The 25,493-nt window shown below is 45.9% G+C and overlaps 1 protein-coding gene across 1 annotated transcript; it reads right to left on the bottom strand.

The window, feature by feature from the left end:
- Positions 1 to 9,405: 9,405 nt before the first annotated feature.
- On the bottom strand, positions 9,406 to 12,597 carry LOC135395061 (uncharacterized). Its single transcript, XM_064626297.1, has 3 exons — positions 12,586 to 12,597; positions 10,065 to 10,219; positions 9,406 to 9,736 (listed from the first exon to the last, which is right to left on the bottom strand). Exons 1-3 carry the CDS (start codon positions 12,595 to 12,597, stop codon positions 9,406 to 9,408), a joined length of 498 nt encoding a protein of 165 aa, XP_064482367.1.
- Between the last annotated feature and the right edge of the window lie 12,896 nt (positions 12,598 to 25,493).

Here is a 25,493-nt window from a genome sequence, read left to right on the forward strand (position 1 = left end):
CCATCCCTAAGAACGTTGCTGACATTCCATTCCAGGTACTGATAAAGCTGGACTGATTCCGGAATCATTCCAACTCCGGAGTGGCAATAACTGCGAACAACTGCGGAGACTAACTTCTCCCTACGCAGCGTAGATAATAATTCAACCTTTTCTTGCGAGGTCTTCACTGTCCAGAAGCCTTATAAGCACCACGCTTTAGACCGATAATTACAAGTCCAGAGTGGAGTACCAGGAATGGAGCGTGGTGTGGTTCTCCGACGACTTTCCACACGAATGTCGGCACCGTTCCCCCTGCACTCTAAAAACTGAACTTCACCGCATAGTACACTCTACTCCAAACATCGCCACGAATGATAGGGTTATCGCTTGTGGTTCGAAGAGAGAGAGGGGGTGTACGCCTTTTTGTGTCAATTTGGATATATGATAATTGACACAAAAAGGCGTACGCCTCCCTCTCTCCTTCGAATCAGAAGCAATGACCCTACCATTCGTGGCAATGGTTGGCGCAGAGCGTGCTATGCGGTGAAATTCTGTGTTTGGAGTGTGAAGTTGGTCCAGGACGCATATTAACCCCCTGTCCCCCACTCCTTCGTGCTGTCCTCTCTCCACCTGTGCGCCGCTCATAGCGACAGTTGCTTCGCGGCGCTAACAAGTAATACAGAAAGGGCGACAGCAGATGTTGCATAATGTTTATGACTCGGTATAGTTATGACAAATCGTGCTTCTGAAGTGGGCTTCTTTTAAATGTCGCGTCTTTCGCGTCAACTCGAATTTTGACGGTCGACGCCGTTTCTGACTGTGCAGAGAGCCAGTTTTGACGTTACATGGGGGCCAACACCACATACCGGAAAAACCAAAATTAAAAACTGAAGCAGTGCTGTACAAAGAGATGTGAATTGGAATACAATAATGATTATGAAACAAAGAGGAGCACGGGCTCTAACTGAAATTATACGGAAATCTGGAAGTCGCCCAAGTCTGGAACAGGGGAGTAAGTCCACTACAAAGAAGCCTGCCGACATCGTGGGATCATCCGACGTCATCTGGCGCGGCTACCTCATCGGTCGTGGAGAAGCTTTTGTGCGTTATTAACTCCCGCCCCCCCCCCCTCTCTACACCGGCTAGACGGATTTAGTAGATCGACAAGAGTCTGGACACCCATGTTACTCAATTTAATCATTTCTCTTTCTCTGCACTGCGGATTGCAGAACGATCACTAGCGGACCAGTTCTGTGAGTTAGTTCTCAGCCCATCTACCGCATCATCTAGCACTGTCTGCGTGGAATCAGTGTCCAAGGCTCGTCAAGAGTTAAGTGGTGCTGTCCTTGGATGCAGCGGTGATCTAGTGGACACAGACTTTACGCTATGGGAGTTGGAAGCAGGAGCGCCGTTCGTATATATAGGAAACGCTCTGCACCAGGTCCGGATGGGATTACCTACAAAGTGATTGCTAGCTTTGGCCTTCTGGCATTGAACTTGATGTTGGAATTGGTCAACAAGAGCTGGCGTGAAGATCTCCTCCCCGAATCCTGGAAGACGTCGCAGATCATTCCAGTCTTGAAACCAGGCAAGTCTCCACGACAGCTGGGTTGCTTTCGCAGGGGCATTCTGACGAGCTGCCTCTGCAAGGTAATGGAGAGTTTAATTCTCAACAGAGTCGAATGGTACTTGTAGTCGAGCAGGTTCCTCCCTGACTGCATGACAGGGTTCCGGAAGTCCCGCTGCGCAATGGACTGCATACTCGACTTAGTTACAAGTATTGAAGAAAAACAGGCTAACGGACGCCTAACCGTCGCCGTTTTCCTTGACATTAAGAGTGCCCATGTCAGTGTCATACACGTGCATGTTCTACGCTCCTTCTATGCGTGACAATCCGAGGCTTTCCACAGGCGCCATGAAGGGAGTGTGCGTCGCGCTTTGCGCCTGCATTGGCTGCAACAACAGTTACTATCACTATCATAATAGAGATTACGTTTTGCGTACCCGCACCGCTCGCACCACCGCATCGCTCCTTCGATGGTGGTCCGCTAGGAATGTCTCGTATAAGTTGGGTTGAACTGGACGTTCATTTCGGTGGATAGCGGTACATCTGGAGGATCGTAAGGTGTTCATGCGCACAGGCAGCGGTGACAGCCACTATCATGCACAGGAAACGGGGGTGCCTCAAGGCGGTGTTCTCAGCCCTTTGTTCCTGAATGTTGTACTCTCGTTCCTGCCACAGTTGCTGCCACGGGGAGTGAAAATCAGTTTCTTTACGGACGATATCTGTCTTTGGACTTCAGGAAAGCAATAGCCGGCACTGCAGTCCCGGCTTCAGAGCTCCCTTAACCTGGTGATGAGATTTCTCACAGAGAGGGGTATGGACGTCTGTCTGGTGAAGACAGTGTTTCCCTTCACGCGGAGACGGCTGCTGGGGTTACAGCCGGAGGTAAATGAACATTCTGTGAGAAGAGTTACACATCACCGGTTCCTTGGTGTCATCGTGGATCGTTCGCTCTCGCGGAGACATGAAGTCCTAAGACTCATGAGCAAGTTGCATGCTGATACCAATATCCTACGCTTTTTGGCAGGTTGTCGATGGGGGCTCACCCTATAGGACACGACATCATTCTGAAGTGGATCCCTGGCCATTTCTGAATACCTGGGAATGACGCGGCGGATGCAGCGGCTTCCCGGGCGCATCAGACCGGTCCGGTTCGTAAGGTGTATTTCATCCCCTTTGACACCCGCTTAATGTTGTCAACATTAACAAAGAGACTAAGCAGAGACCTGTGGCGCAGTGATTCTAGAAGGCCGCCACTGATCAGTATAGACCCAGTCTTTTCGTTCGTGGTCCCAGCCTCGCTTCCTCGGTCCATGGAGACCCTAATTCACTGGTTCCGTCTGAATGTCCCCTAGTCGTCGCTTTTACATATGATCGGAAAAGCAGACTCCCCAAACTGCTCCATGTGCTGTATTGTGGAGGATGTCGAGCACATTTTGATGTCCTGCGTACGGTACACCGAAGCTCGTCACCTTCTACAGCCTGAGCTGGCAGCAGTGGACGAACCGCTCAACATGGGACGATGCCTCGCAAAACTCGCTCATGAGCGTGTTGACTCATGCTGAGAGCTGAGCAGCGAGTGAGTGAGCAAACGAAGAGCTGCAGAGAGGGTAACGAAAGACTCCGCATTATTACGCGCGCTATGCAGATCACTCGGAGGAGAACCACAAAGGAGGTCCTCTCCCATTATTATCCTAACCACCACAATAGCTCATTAGCTCCCAGGTATCCTGAACAGCTACAATGACAGCATAGGGCCATGGGTGAAGGGAAGTGTCATGGCAAAAAGCGCCTATACAGCTGCAACACGGAGGAACGTGGTATTCTCGACTAATATGCCCAAGCAGCACAATGTACTGAAAGTCGAGTGCAATAGGGGTGGCCGGGTAGGTGGAGGTCCTTGAACAGACTCGTGAAACTAAAGAACACTGATAAGACACATACCGTCCACCCCTATTGCACTCGACTTTCAGTACATTGTGCTGCGTGGGTGTCCTAACTGCTTATTTGCACACTGATGAGCACATTGACTCATGCTCACGGTGGCGAATGAGCTCAGCGTGAGCAAACATAGAGGAGAGTGAGCATGAGTGAGCAAACAAGGAGCCCCTTGAGGAACGAGTGCCTGCGGTCATTTCATGTGTACGTCATTTCGGTGTACATAACTTGGCCGTGCGGTTCTCGGCTTCATTATTCCTGGAATGCTGCAAATACAACGAGCACAACGATGGAGTATGCCGGAAATAATTTTCTTTGAGAACCCGAGTGCAGTGATTTATCCAGACCTCCCTACACCCCCTCATCCTCCACAAATCTGGAGGAGACCCCCCTAAAATTTTGTGAGATTGTACAATATTTCGTCAAAAGCATGTAAATACACCCCCTTGCGGAACCCAACACCCCCCGAAGACGAAATTCCGGGTAAACCACTGCCCGAGTGTGTTTGTTGGCTTATCCCTCCGTTCAAACTTTCCGCTGTTTGTTGGCTGCGCCGTCTGGAGAACCTGCGCGGAATGCGGATGACCTCGCAGTGAGGGCAACCAGCGAGAGACGTCGCTGTATGACCGCCCCCGGCACGGTGGTAGCAAAGAAGTTGTACGGTTAGCTAGAAAGTACATCATAGTAGTTGTGGATCTTTGGCTGGGATTTTTATTTCTCTCCTTTGACAATGGAGAATAAAAAAAAAATCTGCGTTCCGTGAATTGGTACGTAAAATTCTGCACCTTAAATATGAATTCAGTTCGGTAACACAGGTCGATTTCAACGTCATGCAGGAATTGATCCCATCGACTCCGTGTATTTGTATTATTTTCGTGTGACTTGATCGCCCCCAAGATACAGAGGCTTCAAATTAAGAAACTCTACACGTCTGAGAACAACTCGGTCAACTGTACCTATCTTTTGTGAAATATTGGCCGTGAGTTACGAGCACTTTGACCAATTATCGGTCACGAGAAATTGAATTTTCTGACGAGATAGATAAAAACTGGGAGACAGGGAGAACTAACGACGAAACACACACCATCTCAAATAAAGCAAACCCTTTAATAAAGCAACACCCCACGTTCCCAACAGTTTCTTGATATATAGGTGACAAGGGGGAAACCGAGGGAATACTGACACAATTTCCTCTTATAATATTGTCCCTAACTGTCCCCGGCGAACAACGATTTGACTTCCGAGACCATGATTGTTATTTGTTTTCAACATAACCTGAAACAGATCGCTTCAGAATGTCTCGTAAATAAGGTGATACAGGCCCGATACTTGATCGTTTGTCCTTGCAGAGCGATATTGCAATGGAAGATTGTTTTTGTGAAGTTTTTGGGCGGTTTGTCGGATCATTCTGCTGTTATCGGTTATTTTTTCTATAAGGGTGATTCCTATACACCGTGTTATTTCTGTTTACGATTTTGACAAAGCGAATGACACGGGCGTCCTTGACCTGTTCGCTTATCAATTTGATGACTTCGAAAGACTAGCAGCAAATCCTTGTAGCACTGTTAATCATTTGTGGTCATATTTTAAGATTAGTATAATGGAAGCTATTGCGACGTATATTCCTAGGAAGGTTAAAAAGTTGAACGACAAAACCCCCTGGATAACAAAAGAAATCATACTCTTGAAAAGGCGCCTGCGAGTTTTAAGGTCGCGTCGAAGCCCGTCTCGTGATGACGAATTTGCGTTCATGGCTACTCACGAGTTATTTAAAAAAAAAGTTGCGGAGCGCAAAGTTTGAATTTTTTAATGTTCAAATGGAACAATTTTCGAGGAACAACCCGCAGAAATTTTGGAGGTACACGACTAATAAAAACAGAAGTGACATCAAGACATTTACTATCAATGCAGAAAGTGTCGAAGATCCCCGTGTCATTGCTCAAGCGTTTCGCTCGTATTTTGACTCCGTTTATACGCGCGATAATGGCTTCTCTCCTCTTTTCTGTTCGACCAATGTGAGTGAGATACGTGACATTATTATCCAAGAGGAGGGAACTTTAAATCTTTTGCTCAAAATTGATGTAAGAAAAAGCACTGGGCCTGACGAAATACCTAATGCTTTTTTAGAACGTTACAGTGTTTGGGTCTCGAAATATCTCATGGTTATTTCCGATTTTAGCTTACGTAACAAGGCCGCACCGCTGGAATGGAAAATTGCCAAAGTATGTCCAGTACCCAGATCTGGGGACTTGCATATTGTGGACAATTACAGGCCAATTTCACTGTTATCAACGTCATGCAAGATAGATTGCAAGATCATTGCTGTATATTTGATACACTTTCTTGAAGAACATAATATTCTATCAACTTCTCAGCATGGTTTCAGAAAAGGGTTCTCCACTGTAACTAAACTTGTTGGAGTAGTTCATGATTTTAGCTCTGCAATTAGTGACAAAGTGCAAACTGATGCGATTTTGTTGGATTTCCGAGAAGCTTTCGGTAAGGTGTCCCATAAAAAACTTAATGCAAAAAGTTAACAGTATCTTCAAAAACGAAACAATCGGGGGGTGGCTTTCTGATTACCTTTGTAACCGGAAACATTTTGTGCCGTACGGCTGTCATAATTCGGATTGGAGCGAAATCTCTTCTGGCGTACCACAGGGATCAGTGTTAGGCCCATTGCTTTTTCTTTTATTTATTAATGATCTATGTTTCAGATGTAATGATCTATGTTTGCAAGTTTCAGATTTATCAATGACGGTCCGGCTGTACGCCGACGATTGTATTGTATATCGTCGTATTGAAACGTATGATGGTCATGTCGTTCTTGCACGTGCTCTGGAGAGAATTGAGCGATGGTGTAATGAATGGCAGATGTCCCTGAATCCCGACAAAACGGTGGTCTTAACAGTGACACTTAGAAAATCAGTCTCTGAATTTTGTTATCAGTTGAATGATGTGTCATTAAAAAGAGTCAGGGAAGTCAAATATGTGGGGCTTATAATTAAGTCAGATTTGTCTTGGGATTCCCACATCAATTATATCGTAAATAAAGCAAGCAGGAAGCTTTGGTACTTGCGAAGAAACTTGAAATATGTGACAAGTAATACTAAACTAACACTATAGAAAACGCAAGTTAGGCCGATTCTGCAGTATGCCGCCGTGGTATGGGACCCGTGTCATAAAACTCACTATAATAAGCTTGCAAGAATTCAAAATCAAGCACTAAGGTATATATACAACGCTTACGGCAGCGGCCATTCCATGGCTGACCTTCTAAGGCAATCTAAGTTAGAATCCTTTCAACACACATTCAAACTTGAGAGACTGAGCTTCTTCGTTCAATTATCTAGGGGAACATATGGGATAAGTTTTGGTTCTTACGCTAAATTACTCGAAGCCCGTCCGACACGAAGCTTTCATCCATTGATGTACATACAACATTATGCGCATGTTAATTGCAATGATTGGAATAAGCTCCCTCACGCTATATTATCTCCTGATAATGTCGAGAAGTTTATCCAAGGGGTTCACGGGCACCTTCCATTATAGCATTATCCATGCTGTCTGTTGTGTGTTGTATTGTTTGTTACAGTGTTGGTTTTTCCTTGTCTATATAATTGTCCACTCTTACCTGGATCCCAAGTGGGATTCGTAGTATATTGAAATAAATAAATAAATAGAGCTAAAAAGCTGAGCAACCGGGTGACCCACCTAATCGAGAATGACAGCCTCGCTGAAAAGGGGGTAACATCCATTGCACACCCTGACCCACAGTCTCTCCAATCCCTAAAAGGGAATCAGCATTCCTTTGTTGCTCTAGGATCCTCATGTACGCACGTTTCCTAACATAGCGCCTGCGCTCTTGCCCTCCTGCCCTTCAATGTTCTCCAACTCCAAAATTTGCCAGGTCATTGGAAGTATTTTTTTGTTTGTCACAAACGAAAAGGGGATGTCGGATTTACCGCATTATATTGTAAGATGCATCCCTACTACAATGGAAAAAGCTATAAAACAAAAAGAAAAGAACGAAACCGTCGTTTTATGGCGCGCAAATGGTCCGCCGCCCTTAGTTCTCCGCCAAGAAGCGATATAAGGAGGACAAGGACCTCCCTTTCAGCTTGCGTTTCGATGATCCTTCTGCTAACGACGGTAATGTTATAATTACGGTTCCGCGTTTTCGGCATTTGCCGAAAAATACCGAAAAACACCCGCAGAATATTTTTTTTTTAAATTCGACACATCCCGAAACACTCCGAAGTACACCCTTGTATATGGTGCTACATGCTGAAAATGCCTGTACCCGATTGAATTTTTTCCCCTCCAGGACATCACATTTTCGTTTTTTCACCCCGTTTCCAGGTGGAGTGCGGGGTATACCGCCCTGTGGAGCCCGTAGCCTTTAGTTCAGGTAAAAACCTTCCCGTGTAACACTTTTATTCCAGGGTCTAGGGGGTTCAAGTACATGTGGAACCCTCCAACACAGGAAAGGAAATTATTTGCTTTCTCAATCTCCTCCTACTAAGCTGCTCTGCTTCCAGGAGTCATATATAGCTCTGCCGATTGTTCGGCAACTATTTTGCGTAAACGTTTTAAACCCGGAACCCTAGTTATAACGTCACAGTTATCTGAAATGTCAGTCCGAAGGAAACAGGAAGAGGTGGGTCGTCGTTTTCTTCCGCCGTTTTCTGCATTTTTCCCCTCTTTTTTCATTTCAGCTATTACCCTGGTAGTAGGGAATCTATTTTGCAATGAAACTTGAATCAAAGCTCTCGCATGTCATGCCACAGCTCCCGTGGCATAGTGGTGAGGGTGATCGCTTTCCGTACTGAGACCGGGAGCTGACGCGGGTTCGAATCCCCGAATTGTCGCCGCAGTTCCCCTTGAAGTCGGCCCAGGACGCATACTAGCCCCCCTGTCCCCCACTCCTTCCTGCTGTCCTCTCTCCATCGCTCCACGTCTGTACGCCGCTCATAGCCACAGTTGCTTCGCGGTGCTAACACGGAATTTAAAAAAAAGTATGTCATGGCTAACGTTCGCCGAAGATTGTTTTATAGCCGCATAGTTTTCGGGCACGAAGATTTCTAAATAGAATTTCGTCACACGTTACCTAAGATACCCTTATTTGTGGTCAAACGAATTTTTTTTTGGCAGATTAAACTCGGTGAAAAGAAGTGAAAAAGGAAAATATCGGAGTGTGAGGTACAGTTTTTCTATTTTACCGTTTATATTTCGCCGTGTTTGAGACCCCTGACTTAGAAACTACTGCACGTCCCCCGTATATGGCAAAAGTCGGCACCAATGAAATACTGGTTTTACTCTTTTTATTGAAAAACAACAAGAAACAAGTTATTGTACATGACTCTTCCGCAACGCTTGGAATAGAGCGCGTGATGGAAATTCAGCTTCAGTCGCAATCAGTCTGGAAAGAGGAGAGGCACAGCTGGTCACTATTGTGAAAAACTGATTAGACATATCATGTGGTACAAGTCTCAGTCTCTCGCTCGAAAAAAGAAACAACGAAAGGAAACAAGGATCCGTGACAGTGCTTGACTCACATCTCCCTCGATGTTGAACATTACATTATGTTGGACATTACAATATTGAACCAGCTGCCTCAGGTACGTGCTCGTTTATCAGCGAATGCAAAGAAAGAATAATAAACACTTATTATCAGTTGGACCAAGGACATTGCATGAAAGTACATGGAGGAGGTTCTCGCCAACGAAACAAGCTGAAGAGGTTACAGTTCATCGCTGCAATGTATTCTCGTAAAACTTGCTGTGGTTTTCTTCTTCACGATAACAGGTTGCACATTTTATTCTCGTGCAGGCGTGCGGCAGTGTATGCAGCAGAAGGGGTCTGCAGGGGACTCACCTTGAACTGATCGAAACAATGTTGCTCGAGGTACGCAGTGGATACATTTACTGCCATCCACCACCACTGGGCTGCCATCCGCCGCCGCCGCCTCCACCACTGGGCTGCCATCCGGCTCCACCGCCGTAGCCGCCACCGCCTCCGCCGCCGCCGCCGACTGGTCGGGGCTTAAGCACGTAGATGGTGCTACCCTTGTACGAGGCGGTGCTTCCTACGCCAACACCACCGTGTCCTCCGCCACCACCGCCGAATCCTCCTCCAGCACCTCCGCCAAATCCTCCGCCAAATCCTCCACCGTGACCTCCACCGAAGCCGCCGCCGCCGCCGCCTCCACCACCGCCTCCACCACCATGTGTGGTTGTAGTGGTCACAAGGAATCTGATATGAGAGAAAATGAGAAATTAAGATTAATAAGACAAAGAACGAAAAGTATCACCACCTTAACTACGTCCCACAGAATCTACAACCAACCACACAAGCTCTTATAGAGAAACAAAAAGCTAACAACAACAACGCTGTTTGATCAATTCGTCCTAATTACTCACATGTTAACAACACCAGTCCCAGAGAGCAATTATTTTTAAACAACAAAAAGTTGAAGGTATTGCAACAAAACATTTTAGTTAGTTCTCTTTCGTTTTTTTTTTTTTTTTTCGTTTAGAGTGAGTACAGTGTATCCGGCATCAAGAAACAGACAATGCCTTACCTGTGCACAGCTCCACCGCCGCCGCCACCTCCATGGCCACCTCCGCCTCCGTGGCCACCTCCGAAACCGCCTCCGAAGCCACCTCCGAAGCCGCCGCCGCCGCCGCCTCCTCCAAGGTTACCGGCGATTGCAACGCCAACCAAAGCAAGAATAATCTGCAGGCAGCGGTGAAATTACAATTTACGTTGGTTCTCTGGGAAAGCACACCAGCTACAGCGCTGGCGTCGAGACCCACGTCGTATGCTTCCTCAGAAGGTAGGCACCTCAACTGATGCTTTTGTTCGCGCGATTATATAAAAATATTCAACTAATATTACATAATGCTGCCCCAACTTTGAATAGGGGGCGCCGCTGTCACTTCTGCAATAGTGTAAAATGAGGGGCATTGTTTTCCTCGCCGTCATTACACAGGGTGATAACACGGAAGTCCTCAGCGTGAATCACTTGAAGGTGGCCATGTTGTCCTTCCCATTCTCTTATGGAATTCTTTCAAACTAGGTCCGTTGTCATAGACATGACGAGACTAACGCTAATTACTAACTTAAAAAGAGCTAACTCTGTCTCTAGGTTTCAAAGTGTCAAAGCCGAATATCGCCCTCGGCAATCGTGACAAGCCCGTAAGCGATACTTAGCCAATATGACCATAAGCTAAGAGCTACATTGGTCATTCACAAGTCATACGTAGTCATAGTCATTACTCATACGAGTTATTGGGAAGTGCCTCAGGACGAGAGCCGGCGATATTTCGAACAGAGACTGTAAGTCTTCTTCTGTGCGGACAGAGCAGTCTCTGTCCAAAACATCGCCGAAACATCGGCGGCTCTCGTCTTGACGCACTTCCTTTAACATTTCCTTACCGGTTCTCCAGGATTTTATTCGCTTCTGATTCGTTCATGGTTTGCCACAAAACGTTAGATGCCACCATTGATTGATGGGTCGTTTTATTATAGGACTTTATGGGTTACGGTTTTGTAGTTTTTGCGCGAACCCTGCTGCAAGATCCAGTGGATTAGCTATTCTTCAACCTTCCTCCCTTGCGAAAGCGCCTCAGAGTTTCCTCTCAAAAACTGCAGAAGCAGAAGAGCCTCTCACTCTGGCAAAAGTAGTTAATACATTATTCGCGTTCCCACCTCAGGAAGCGGAGTATACGGTAGGCATACATAACAAAGACCGGGAAGTCACCACGCTAACCCCATGGGAAAATGTAGTTTGCCACCGTGCTTCTGATCTTCCTTCTTACACACTTTCACGCCCGAGGTACCGGAGGTCAGCTATTGTTTCCAGTTCGTGTGCTCTCCATTTCACGTTGTAACATTTACGCTTCCGAAGGTGGAGGTGGTACAGCGACCAAGCAAATGCATGATAACTATCTTAAAAACTAGGGTGTGTGTTTTTGCGCAAGTATTCCTGTGTCACTGTTGAAGCGTGCTCTTACTGTATGTTGCCCTTGAAATAGACTGAGCAGACTGCACCGCCGCTAACATTGCTAGAGCCGTCCAAAATAACGACTTTCCCTGCAGTGATTTTAGCGATTCAGAGTCGACTGACTTGATAAGCGGTATCGAAAGCTTATAGTTGAGTGACTGTAACTGACTAAAAACTGCGAAAAACGGGATATGCCACACAATGTGATGTAGGGTGCTGACGGGTCGGAAGAAGAAGAAGCGAAGAAGAAGTTAGTATGAACTCGGGCAAGGGCCTGGAATACAAACTAACGTTCTTGTGTCGGGCATATTACATGTGAGTCATGCCAGTATAACGAATGGCAGTGTGTACCGAGAGTGAAGCAGTGCCCTCTGTTGAAACGCTGTGGAACAGGAAAAGTCCCAAGTCTGTGTGCCAACTCAGCTGCCTCAATGGAGAGCAAAGGAACGAGACCACTAATTCGGCACTCGAAGTGCTGAAATGAATGGTCTCATCCTACTCATCTTCGCTGCGAATGTTTCAGAACATGCTTCTTCGCATGAAACGTGTCCGACGCCTCACCTAGTCGAGCTAAGCTACCTTTTTCGTTGTAGAAAAATTTATGAGCACTGCAAAACGTCAATTTGACCTAGTTGAGCTACAGTTGTGCTAGTTAGGCTGTTATGACTATTATGCTCGCTACTGACTGCTGCTATGCAACAACAACAGCAAATAAATCGTGACTGCAATACGCGCTGCATTGCTACATTGCTGCTAAAATGCTTGCATGACAACGATCCATATCTAGTAAGACTAAGTAGCTGCGAGAAAAACAAGGAGGTAAGCTAAAAGGTCGTTCTACCAAAGTGGACTCGAAGCAGAACCCAGTGTGGTAGCACGCAGCGAGCTACATTATCCACCGCTATGCTGTGGGCAACTAACGGTTCACCAGGCCTGCTTGAACCGCATCAACGCTACTACGCTAAAAACTCGCTAACATATCGCATGCGATCCTCAATCCTGGAGTACGTAGTCACTTCTGACGTCCCACACCAGTACTGCACTACCCCTACCGTTGATTGGTAGGTGTCAGACGAGAGTCAGAAAACGCACTCACCAAGGGTCTCATGCTTCCGACACTGAGAAATGTGTATGTAGCCCTCATGACAGACGGCTTTTATAACCGAACGGCAGAGAGGGTCCCACCGAGGCCCACTAGTATTGCCCCATCAGGTCGCTCTCTATACGCAAGAGGTCAGGTCCACTTTCACTCGCAGGAAGCTCGGTGATTCCGCTGTTCCCTTTCCGTTTCGTTCCTCAGTCAGTCGTGCATTTATTCATAAACCTCCTTTCCGTTTTCTACAAGATGATGGAGCCCCTGTGAAGTGTGTATTACCATCTCCCCCCCATGATGCCCTCAAAAATTGGAGGGGGGTAGCTGCCGTGTCTCGATCGACAGACCTACCGGGAGAGTTGACCGAATTCTGTGTTCCGCTGACCGCTCGCGTTTGGTCAGTTGGGAGCGTAACCCCCATTTTCTGGCACACACTAAGGGCTGTTGTGGTTTTAGTTTCATCGTATCCAGGCGCCTTCAGGAGCCGGAGAATAATGTTTGTGGAACAATCGCATGGAGAGAATGGTTTTGTTAATGGCATCCAGCATGACGCACTCTCTTGCTGTGCTCTGGTTGTTCTCATGTAGAACGTTGGCAATTATCGTGGGAGGGATGACCTGTGGTATCGATGTTGGAGCCGTTCACCATATGGTCCTGATTTTGTCTGTTCGGAAAAGGAGTGTCCGTCTGTGTCCTTCTACACGCGTCGAAGTTTATTCTGCTTGTTCAATGTTGAAATGTAATGTAACTCCTGTCCGTATTGTCAACGTCAGTGTGCTTTGATATCTGGACGATTTTAACTCATGTGTTCGCGCGAATAGCTTGGTGTTCTCTTAGTACCCCTTCACGTTACACCAACACCTGAAAGCCTTCACGGTGCAGCCCAGGTGGGAGCATTGCAGTTAGACTGGTGCAATATATACCTCAGTGTAGCGTTCAGTGATACAGGCTGGCCTTTTGTGTATAAGATTTCCAATCCAACAATAAATACGTGTTTGGAATCTCCTTCATGGAAGTATTCGGCGTTCGTTGCCTCGTTGTCGTTTTCCCAACTGCCCTTATGTCACCTGCACTGTTAGCTGTTTCCCTAGTAGTTTACGGTTACCTTCCTTCACTGTAAGTGTTCTTTCTTCAAATCCGCCTGTGAACGCAAGACGTGCGTTAAGGGTAGGCAGGTGCGATTATTCGATATTTTCGAATGCGAATAATTCCGTATATTTCATTCGGTTTCCGAATCGAATACGTAATTCCCTATTCGAATTTCGAATGGAATCGATGTTTCTTCCACACCAGGCATATTCTAATAGTCTAATAGTTTTTAAGCTACACGCGCGTAACGGCGAAACGGTAAAAGAGAGGGCATAAAGAAAAGTGAGCGCTACTTCGTATTGTGGTGCGTGTGAATATATCATGTGTGCGTGCTGCGCACAAGTTTATATCCGCACATCTGCTGCATGTGTATCCGGTCCGGTTATATCACTATTCGCTTCGTATGTTCGATTCGGTTATGCACCTGTTCGCTTCGGCTTGAAAATTACTATTCGCACGTGCCCAGATAAGGGTCATTCAGCACATTTTCTAGCACGGTGAAAAACATGAAAGAGTCGCTTAGGTATTGATTCCAACTCACAGCCCCATCACAACCACGAATATAAGCGCGAGGATGCTGTTTCGACAAAGTGTATCTTGTGCAGAGGGTGTCAGCATTGACACCGAATTGTTGACACTTTTCCCAAAGGTTCATTCAACAGCAGAGTCAACAATACGCGTCTTTGAAATCCCAAACGACGTTCGGTGTTTCTTTTATGCGGTGCGCTCAGCGCTGGACCTATCCAGGTTGCTCGACAACTGTGGCACTAGAAATCAACACCAATTAAATGATTAATGGCGATGTCGTGGGGTGTCATGTCGCCACCACTGGAACGTTGGCACATAATAAGGGAAATATCTCTTCTAATACGTGTTGCGGAATGATTCAGACTCTGCGTGTCTTGTCAGGAACAATTTTTTCCGACAATTCGACAGCTCTATCCGCTTTTCAAACACTGTAGTGTCGAGATTCCTTCCGTGCTCCGCGCCGAACGCTACGCGGAAGGTTCTCCGATTTCACACCCGTGGATCGCGTGACGGATTCGACTGAACGACGATACACGCCAGGAGGGATAGGGTGGATTGAAAACGTAACAACCAATGCGGCGCACAAGCACGTAAATAGGTGTGTTTCCGCTTATCCTGTCCCAATTCCTCCAAAGGTTTCATTTCCCTCAAGAGTGTAGATACTAACTTGGACTTGGAGTATACCTTGTAGTGGAGGGTTGTTGTTTTAGATTAAGCATGCTGCTTTCATCTCTCGACGAAATCAATCATACGTAACGATTTCGCAGAAACTCTAATTACTATCACAGGTAATGTGACATGAAGTAAAAGTGTAATAACATATTTTTGCAGCACGTGCTTTGGAACACCGTATAGAAGTGGATTAGAGACTTATAGGAGAATGTAATGCAGAAGTAATGGCATTCATAATACATTACTAAGCACTAGAAACTAGTGCTTTACTTTACAAAACTGTAATGAGCTAATGAATAATGGTAATGCGAGTATTGTTCCTCAAATGTCAGTGTGGAAGACTTCAAATTTTCGGTTCGGTCTGTAACACGATATTTACGAGGTGGCAGTGAAGCACGAAAGAAAGCTAAAGTTTGGGCGCTACTTCCCGCTTTGCAATTCTTCCGTCATTGCAGCAGTGCACGCATAATATTTTTCCGTCTTCCTTTCTCTTGTGTCATGCTCCGTTGATTAGACATAGGTAATTAGTCATCTTGTATATTTTGTTCGACAGGATGTCCTCCTGGCCTTATAACGCAGCTGCAAAAACCACATCTATGCTGCTCTCATAGTTTTTTTTAGAAAAACTGTAAATGAATTCAAAAACACCTTTTGTATATTTAAAAAAAAACTTCGCATGACAAGTCTAATGACTGCGTCAATTCTCAGTTCTCAATGGTTATTTTTATTCATATCTTGAACCGTTATCGTAATTAGAAAATGGGCCCTAGCTGGTCGAAACTATCTGCAGTCCTACCTCAGTGCACGTGCAGCAAGTTGCCTCACATGTAGGTTGACTCACCTTACGTGTCATTTTCGTAGGCATGCGCCAGGGCGAAAACACTCGTGAATCGATGTGTCTTTGAGGGTGAGTTGGGGAATGACCGCAGATTTCTTTTCTTTTTTTTTTCATTACAAAACATTGCTACTAATCAACTGCTTGCTACTATATAAACATTGCTACTATCACTGAGGCCTTAGAATATAGACACGAATGGTAGAGCTGCATATACGAGAGACTGAAATATCTGTTGCTTCGCAAAACTGGAGCTGGGTGACACCCATCATGGTACGCACAGTCGAAGGCGAGATGAATAAGTATTGAAAAGTAATTATGCATTCGGCTAATTGAATCGCGACCGTTGGTTCCAGACATACGATTATTCGCCTTCTGGAAAAACTTCGTCAAATGGCTGTAGCCTCTTGTGGTTGCTTAAGAAACACGACTTAAAAAACTTTTTGCTTACATGGCATCATCAAACATCACCATGACGAAACAAAAGTACACAACTTCACTCTCACCTGAGCAGTGATTGACCGGTTGATTAATGGTAATGTAAAAACACTGCTTCTAATTTAATCTAAAATAATGTAAAAACAAGCAAAATTTGGTGACGTCACCGGACAAGTTCTGCTGTTCTAATGCTATCCCCCGCCACCGCCCTCCAAACACGAAGTAAGGTAGGAAAGTAGTAGCATCGAAGAACACGCTATCAGCGCGCTACTGACCTCGCACAGAAACCTTTAAAATCTCAGTGGGTTCTTCCATAATGCAAACGGAAAACGAATGCAATGAAACGCAACCTTCAAGCTGCTGTAAGATAACGTTTATTGATGCCACCTCAAAGATTGAAGAGCTCTTATATGATATAGAGGTTGTTGACCAGATATGTCTGTATTTCAAACATGTGACGTAACACAGAACTTGTCAAGGAACCGCATTCTTGCCATCCATTTGCGTTTTACGACAGTCACAGCGCCCCTTTATCACCAGCCAAGGGCGAATTGAAGCCTATAACTGCAAAATGTAAAAGGCAGTTTCTGAAGTTCAGGTGCAGCAGGTCTTGAAGGGAGCAGTGATGCACAGACCATCAAGCTTTATACTGCAACTGACAGCGGAGATCTGACGAGCGCACTATATCGTAATCGGCTCACGTACAAAGTTGAGCGTGCGAATCTTTAGCTACTGCCTGGTTTGATATGTGAAGCCTCTCGATACTACTTTAATGGGCACAACTTCCATTCTATTTCTGATATGCTATGTCACGTTCCGAAACGTCACTCATGTCCCTCAGGAAAAATGGTCATGTGGCTCAACGAAGGTATAGTACGTATATTGTTGTATATATATGAAAGCTGTAATTGAAGGAAGATGTTTATGAAATGACGTTTTTTTTTTCTACACGTCGTGTCTTTCTACATCAAGTATGCGATTTCAGCTTTCATGAACAAACCTGATATCTGACAAGGAAAATAATGATGAAAACGAAGCAATATGTCGATGGTAGCATTTCACTTCCTCAATTTTTATTTTCGCACACTCGTGCGACAGTAACTTCACTCCTTTGTCACCCTTTTCTTAATCTTACATTTACATTTGAAGTTTGAGCAATCAGTGTCGTGGAGTAGACAGATCCAGAGCTGTGGAACCACCGTGTCCATGTTTCTTTTTCTTTTTTTTTTTCTTTTTTGCGAAATAGCAAGCCGTCATGCCGTTTAGCTGACTTTTACTCTTTTTTCTTTGTTCTAATAAATATATCCGCCACCCACCCCCATCTATCAATCCATCCCGAAGTTCACGCGCTGTTTGAATCAAGCTTTGCAGGTGAGCAAGCATTATTGTTATATGAAGGCAGGGAAAGGTAACAGAAACGAAAACGGGGGTATTATACCGGAAATATAGCAGGTAACGGTAACAGAAACATATCTCGCACACTTGAATACCTGAAAGAGAAACGGGGACGGCAATAATTTACGGTAATAATTCGAGTACTGCAGGACCCGAATTATTGCAATTCTTTACCGTATCGTGTAGATAAATTGATGAAATATACTCAATGAAGCAAACGAAAATTAACTGAAGAACTAAAACTAAAATGGACTATCAAACTGGAGCATATAAGTAAGTAGTATACAGTAAATAGAAGAAGCATAGTTCTTATGCAATTATGGTGACTTGTAAGTTGTAAGCGTGAGTAACATTCCTGAAAACCACGTTCATGTTAGGTGTTCATAGAGATCAGGTATATGTATATTTTGAATAAACTTTGTCTCTTGTGTGCATGTATCCCCGGAGTCCTCAAAATAGACTTCAGAACGTAGAGGGATTAAGTTTTGAGGATTACGATAAGTCACGGTCGCAAACCATTTAAAAACAAGGAAAGAAAAGAAAGAAGAACAAAAAGCGGGGGGCGGGGGCGGTACCGAAAACCGAAACGGAAACGTAACGGAAACGTAAGCAACAATGGTGGTAACCGAAACTGAAATAGAAACAAATAAGGGCCAGTAATGGAGATGGTAACGGAAACGAAAACGATTCCGTTAACTTTCCCTGTATGAAGGCGCTCCAGGAAGAACACGGTTTGCACGAGCACCTGACGATTGTTGCAGTTGCTTGCCAGATTCTATAACTGACGCTAAAATGCACAGCTGGTGATATCATTAATAAGTAAATTTTACTGAGAGCTGTGAAGACAGAAAAAAAAAGAGAAAAAAGAAATCTACATTGTGCCACGACCTATACAACCAGAGCGTCGAACCGAAATGTTTTTTCGGTTTGTTTCGGGTTCGGCCACAAAGGTTCGGTTCCGGTTCGGCTCCGGGGTTCACATATATCAGTTCGATTTACCGGTTCAGAGGCTGTAAAGCGGTTCGGAACCGGTTCGAGGTTCTGATATGCTACAAAATTATAGGCAGACACTAAAAATGATACAAGTTCTCTTAGTTACGTTTTTTATGCATTTATTTCTGTTTTTCGACCAACAGGACGGGACCCCCTTCCATCCTTTCCTCGAGCAACATGCCGCCAATCTAGGCAGGCAGACCGCTGGAATCCCCACATCACCCCCCACCACACACCAACCCGAGCCGAAACGGTAACGGAAGTATTTATATGGGTTTGGTTCGGGTTCAGCTCCAAGATGGCACTAGTAATTACGGTTCAGTTCCGCTTCAGTTCCAGCTGAAAATTACGGTTAATGCTGGTTTTCGGTTTCGGTTCCGCTTCGGTTCGACGCTCTGTATACAACAATTCAACCAAAAGTTACGGCTCAAAAACATTCAATGGTGGGTATACCTAGTTTCGGAAAGGAGTGTCACCACTACGCACAGGACATCAAATGCTTTTATCTGTCTTTTTTCTATGACCATTCTTTTCTTTAGCTTGTTCCCCGTCTTTGACGTTCCGAAGAGCCCCTTCTAGTCCCCGTAAAATCTGCTTCACTGTCACTCTATTTGCGCAACACCGTGTGCCACCAGTTCGCGAACACATTGAATATACGTGACGCCTTTCTACCCGTTCTGCTTGCACCACGTGAGTGGCAGCCGACGCTGGTTCGAATTATACGCACGTTACTTCGCTCTTATACCACAGGCCGTTTTCCTTGGTTATCGTTGATGAAAAACGACCGCCTCGAGAACAATACGCATCTTCTTCCGGATAGAAAACCTACTCAAATCAGTCACGCGTTGGCTTTCGTTCTTTGTCCCATAGTTGAACGTGTATGTAACGCTTGTGAAAGTTTTACGTTGCCGGTTGCGCTTGTGTCGCTCTTTGTGTGGTAGCAGCCGGAGGTACGTTGAGATGGGACTTCGCTGTCTCGGACAAGGAAGTTTCGAAATATAAATCGTGCATGTGTCAAGTTTTTCTTCCTGCGCGTGCACGATGCGTCCGGTGTACGGATGTAACGTATTCACTTGCGGCCACCGCGACAGCGTTGTGATCATAATATTTTTGAAACTGGTTTTCAACGAGTGTTCTCCCTATTTTTCTTTTTTCAACCTAACCAAGTACTCTTTGAGAATCGATTGAGACAGAGAGGGGGAAATATATATATATAAATATGCGAATGTGATTACCGAAACGTTGTTCTTCGAGTATTTGAAGCGTCTCCTACAAAGAAATATCCAGGAAAATAGTGTTTCTTTTCGGCAACATTGGCTCTGGGGTTTTAGGTGTGCAGGGGCATCTAAAGTCCGTCGCCAGAGAAGGCGGGGATTGACAAGGTGGAGTTCGAAGGATTGGTACATTAACAACTTCGTGTAGAAAAAAAAATGAACAAAAGTAGTGAAATCGTACACTCTAAGCGACATGCTAAGTGAGAATGCAGTGGAGAATAACATGAAATCTGCTGAAACAGCTTCGGCTACAGCATTCGGTTAATTAGGCAACGGGCTCCCTTTCTCTATGTGATTATCGGATAGAGACAGATTCATGTTTGGAAAGTGTTGCGTGGAAGAGGGCGTAGTGACGATGCCAGTGAATACGCTGATGCGTTAGGTACTTTTCTTATTTAGAAGTTTGAACGAACGTGCAAATCCTTGAAAGTTCTGCTTTATCAGAGAGAATAAGAAAACCCTACCCAACCTGGATTGAAAGCGGGGCGAACGCCCCAACTGTCACAGTTCAAGGGGGAACTCAAGTTGCCCCGTATGTGTGTGAAACCCTTTTTCACTTCCTTTATTCCTGCTTGCAACGTTCTTCCAGAACTTTAGTTCCGTTTCCTCCTGTTTGTAAACGAGCCACATGCATTCACATGATGCGGAATGAAGTGAAGTTTCAACCCGACAGGTCGTCAAAAATCAACCTAACGTGTTCGGGGTCAAAAGTTTCCAAATGTTGGGAAGGGGGTACGGTGTAGTGTTGCTTCTGTTCTGTACACTTTCCTCCTGTTGATTAGGCATTGCTCCCGATAAAGTGGCATATGCTCCGACGCGCGCGCGCGCGCGCGCACGCACGCACGCACGCACGCACGCACGCACGCACGCACGCGCACACACACACACACACACACACACACACCACACACACACACACACACACACACCACACACACACACACACACACACACACACACGCACGCACGCACGCACGCACGCGCGCACACACACACGCACGCACGCACGCACGCACGCACGCACGCACGCACGCACGCACGCACGCACGCACGCACGCACACACACACACACACACACACACACAGACACACACACACACACACACACACACACACACACACACACACACACACGGGGACAGCATGGTTACGGTTGTGTAACTCGAATTTCAGCGACAGGCTATTGTAGGTGAATGTTGACACTTTTACTGTTGATGCATGCACAACTACTTTAGAGTGACGAGTACTGCGCCTCTGTGCACACTCTGCGCATACTCTAGCGCGTTCCCTGCTTACTGTACGAACTTCCGGCGGGGCACGACGAGTCGACGACGTATTTATGGGATGGACATCAACAAGTAAAGCGTAGTAACCAAGCTCTGCGTAATGTAACCGCGCAAACTTTGGTCTCCGTGCGCCGCCAGAGGTTAGTACAGTTAGCAGAGAACGCGTTACAAGCGTAAAGGTGGTGCTAATTTTTCTGTATACACACACACACACAAATGGGACAATGATGTGGTGGGTCATTCGCACACACCCTGTATTTCTTGAACGTAGCACATGTTCGTATATACAGGGTGTTTCACCTAAGGTGATAAAAAATTTCTAACTGAAACTAAACTAAAAAAAAGATTCTAACTGGGGACGTACTCGCCGGACGATTGTGGGACTTTCGGAAATTACGTTCTGGAATCTTTTGCCGCCATTGAGAAAGGCTTTGGACCATTTTTAATTGCGGGAAATTTGTTTTTTTTTTAATTGAACCGTGAAAATTGCCAAGCGAGCCTCACATTTTTTACAGAAATATAAAGTCCTCCACGGATAATCGCAGACCCAACAAAAGCTTTGTACAGTCTTGCAACAGAAATAGTCGGAGATAATTAGTAAATATTCCGCTTTAGCTCCGTCTGCTTCATTGTCGCAAAGAAGAGCTCAAAGACGGTGCGGGGAGAGGAAGAAGTGTTGCCGCCTCTTGTTTTACCTGTCTTCCCCCCTTTGACCTTGATGCTGGTGTCAACCGTGTTATCACAAAGAAAACAAAACAACCGTCTTATCACAACGAAGGCAAAACAAATGAAGGCGGGGACACTTTCTGTTTCGAACGCATATTCCCCGTGCGCTTCTTTGCGACCATCAAGCAGCCGGGGCTAAAGCGGATTTGTCACTATTTTTTTTCGACTACTTCTGTTGAGATACTGTGCACAGTTTTCGTTGGTCTGCGGTTATCCGTTTAGTAGTTCATATTTCTGTATTTAAAAAAGTGAGGCTGACTTGGCAATTTTCAAAGTTCAATTCAAAAAATAAATTTCCTGCAATTAAAAATTGTCCAAAGCCTTCCGCAATGGCGACAAAATATCCCAGAGGGTAATTGTCGAAAGTCTCACAATCCCCGGCGAGTGCGTCCCTAGTTCGAACTTTTTATCACCTTAGGTGGAACACCCTGTATTTGTGTGTTTGAGGTGCCTTCCATGCTCCTTTAAGCCTCCGACAAACTCGAGAACAAACACTGACAGCTCAGTCAGTCTGTGTTGAATATATGGGTGCTCCCGACCTGCGGCTTTTGCTTTGACTGACCTCAACAGTCTGTCAACAATACTTCGTTTTCGCGTATATGTGCTGCACATACAATAAAGATTACCGCGGCTGAAGAGTAACATAACGAACCACTCGTTGGTATTTCTCCACCAGAAGAAACGGTATCTTGCCATCACCCACATAACTCACCTCGTTCAACCCCGTGGACGAAGGGGCACGTCCCCTTTGCACGCAGCGTGTGCCAAGAGAACGCGTCAGGAATACTGATGGGAAGGAGAACGACACTCTGTGTTATGTTCTCAATAAAACGTGATTTGTAAGCACTTTCTGCAGGCTGCTTCATCACCTTGACCTCGGGACGCCTCGCTTTCTTCAGTTTACAGCGCTCTGTTTATATACAGGAGCATGCTGCGGCCGTCTTGCTGGACAATTAGATACCAGCCCTCAGGAAGAACGCCGGCAAGGTGTTTGAAGTACTTACGTAACGCTCGCGGTCGGATTAACCTATATATTTCAAACTGAGCTGTTATCGCACTTTTTGCAATAGCATTAGTTTTTTCATGTGTTAATCGGGACGGAGAGTACTCTATAACATCAATGAAGAACATTGTATGTCGCTGGAAGCGATCGTTGGCACAAAGAAAAACAAGGCTGCATCTCATAGAAAACTAAGTAATGCCTGACCACAAGTTGTGGGCATATTTCGCTTTTACCTGATAAAGTTACCTTATCCAAGTTTATATTCCAGTGGAACTGCCGGTCTCACATTCACCTAATCTGAATCTCTGCGACTCCTTGCTTTTTTCCAAAAATCAACTTCTACCGTATGTACCGGTGTATGTCTGCCCAAGGGAACTCCTTCATAGTGGTCGATGTCAGTTTGTAGCTCCGTCGTTGACAAAATATTTGATAGCACCAGCCTCACACGCTTACAAACGCACCTCGGATGTCCGTTGACCTATAGGTCACCCACCCACTAAATCTCTTTTACTGCGTGGCAATGTGGCAATCGCTCTCAACGTTCCGAGTGGCCCATTGCAGGTGGAGATCTAAACGAGAGCTCATAAAACAGTACTGTGGTGGGATGGCGCATCCATTCTATCTCAGGACACTTCTGCGAAGGAAGTAGTGCAGAAACAGAGTTGTACGTAACTCGTTGCCTCTTCTGGCAACGACTTTGTAAACATGTATCCAGTAACAGATATCGTTAAAAGAAAGAAAAACCAGGACGGTTACGAATGTGTAACGCGAATTTCAGCGGCACCTGTTGTGTGTGGATTTTTGTGTGTAGGATTATTGCTGAAATAAGCAGTGTGCAGAGCGACCGCAGCGCCGTCATGCGGGAGACAACCGCAAACGTGCTGGAGGTCGAAGGCGACGGCTGCAATCACAGATAGGCAAATCCAGAAGGAGTGATCCAGCTAGCGTGTACGTTCGTCCTTCATCATCGTGTTGTATGAAAAAAAAAGAGTCTGGATGCTTCTTGCCACACGTGATGACATGCAGGAAATTATTTCTGTGGATATCAGCGGCGTTCGAGCACCCAACGCCACCGAACTGCGTCTCCCTTAGGGGGGGGGGGGGGGGGGGGGGGGGCAACCGCAGCATATTTTACAACCGAAACGGGCCGCCGTTGTCTCTGCAGAGCTCTTCCAAGCGCGTGCGACGGATTTTCGGAGGGCGTGGTTGGCATGGTGACGCGTCAGCTGCCTGCTGTAGACGCGGTAGCTACATGTACGTACATACTAGTTGCATTGTAGCTATGCTGATGAAAGCACGAAATGTCATCTGTTTCTACATTCGTAAAACTTCTAGCAGTCAATATGTGCGTCCTCTTTTGTGCACCCGCGCGTCCCCGAGGCGCTTCTGGCTTAGCCTGCTTCCAGCTGGTCATGTTACTTGTTGCTGGTCATGCTGCCAGTCGCTTGCTTTGCTTTGCGATATTAAGTAGTCACGGTAACATAATCAGACTAAGTATACGAGACAGGGGCGATCATGTGCTGGAAGCAGCAGCGATAAAATATGACGGCCAACGTAGTCACATTCCAATTTCAGTCACATACAAATACCCGAGACGTGAAACCGGGACTCTGGTAATAAGTCATCGTAAGCGCATGACACCATGAAGAAAGGCGACACACACACACACACACGAAGCGTACTGTAAAAAAAGGTTGACTCACATATATATTGTTTAAAAGCTCGCTAAAATTGTCTTTGTGAATTACGCCATCGACGGAAACGGCGCAAATCCTCCCCGCTCGGTGATAGGTATAAATACATTTGCTTAAACTCGTAAATGCACTTAACAGTTCGTCCGCGAGTTTTGTTAATCACGTCTTTGCACTCGACCATCTTCACGTTTCAAGCGTTCAACACCGAACACCACGAACTGGGCAGGCATGTTTTCTGTTTATGTGCTGTGCTCGCCCTACTCGCCGTGCTTGAGTAACACCACCTAGATGGAGAAAGCCTGCTTACTCGTCGCCATAACGTAACAATTAAGAGGCAGCCAATGAGGATCGTGTTTTCAACGGCGTAGCCAATCACGAACGTGCCTTCAGCGGTCGTGGCCATGAAGACGAACCACCGTCGTCTGCGGGTTATAATTGAACGCCCCCGCATACTAAATGGGATTGAACGGAAACATCTCCTTGAGTCTGATGAGCAACGAAGGGGGGATCTAGACAGGACGGACACGGGACAACAACCGACAACGACGACTCAAAACCAGCAAAATCTACACCGGCCCGCTTGTCTCCTCTACTTATGTTTAACGTAAATGGGAAAACTTGGAAATAAAAAGGTCTCAATCGTTCTCAAAACTGATTTCCTGGTACGCGTCTTGCACTTTTTGTCTAAATATTTAGGTCTGCAGGTTCCAGGTGAGCTGCAATCATTTTCGGGTTCTTAAGTTCGCAGAACGGTGAATCGCAGTAGCAGACGAATTCTGACTCTTAATAGAAGGGGGGAGAGGAGGCAATGAGCAGGCCTTCTGCATCTGGGTGGCTTTCGCTGGAGGGAGGACGGTCACGTGCACTTTCCTCTCGCTGCTGACTGGCTGGCCGGATTCCGCTTCGGTACGTCACTGCCGAAATTTCTATCCCGCAAGATATGAGCGTTTCGGTTGTACGCTCGGTACACGCTCCGCT

The sequence above is a fragment of the Ornithodoros turicata genome, chromosome 1 (genome assembly GCF_037126465.1).
Source record: "Ornithodoros turicata isolate Travis chromosome 1, ASM3712646v1, whole genome shotgun sequence".
NCBI classification, from domain to species: Eukaryota; Metazoa; Arthropoda; class Arachnida; order Ixodida; family Argasidae; genus Ornithodoros; species Ornithodoros turicata.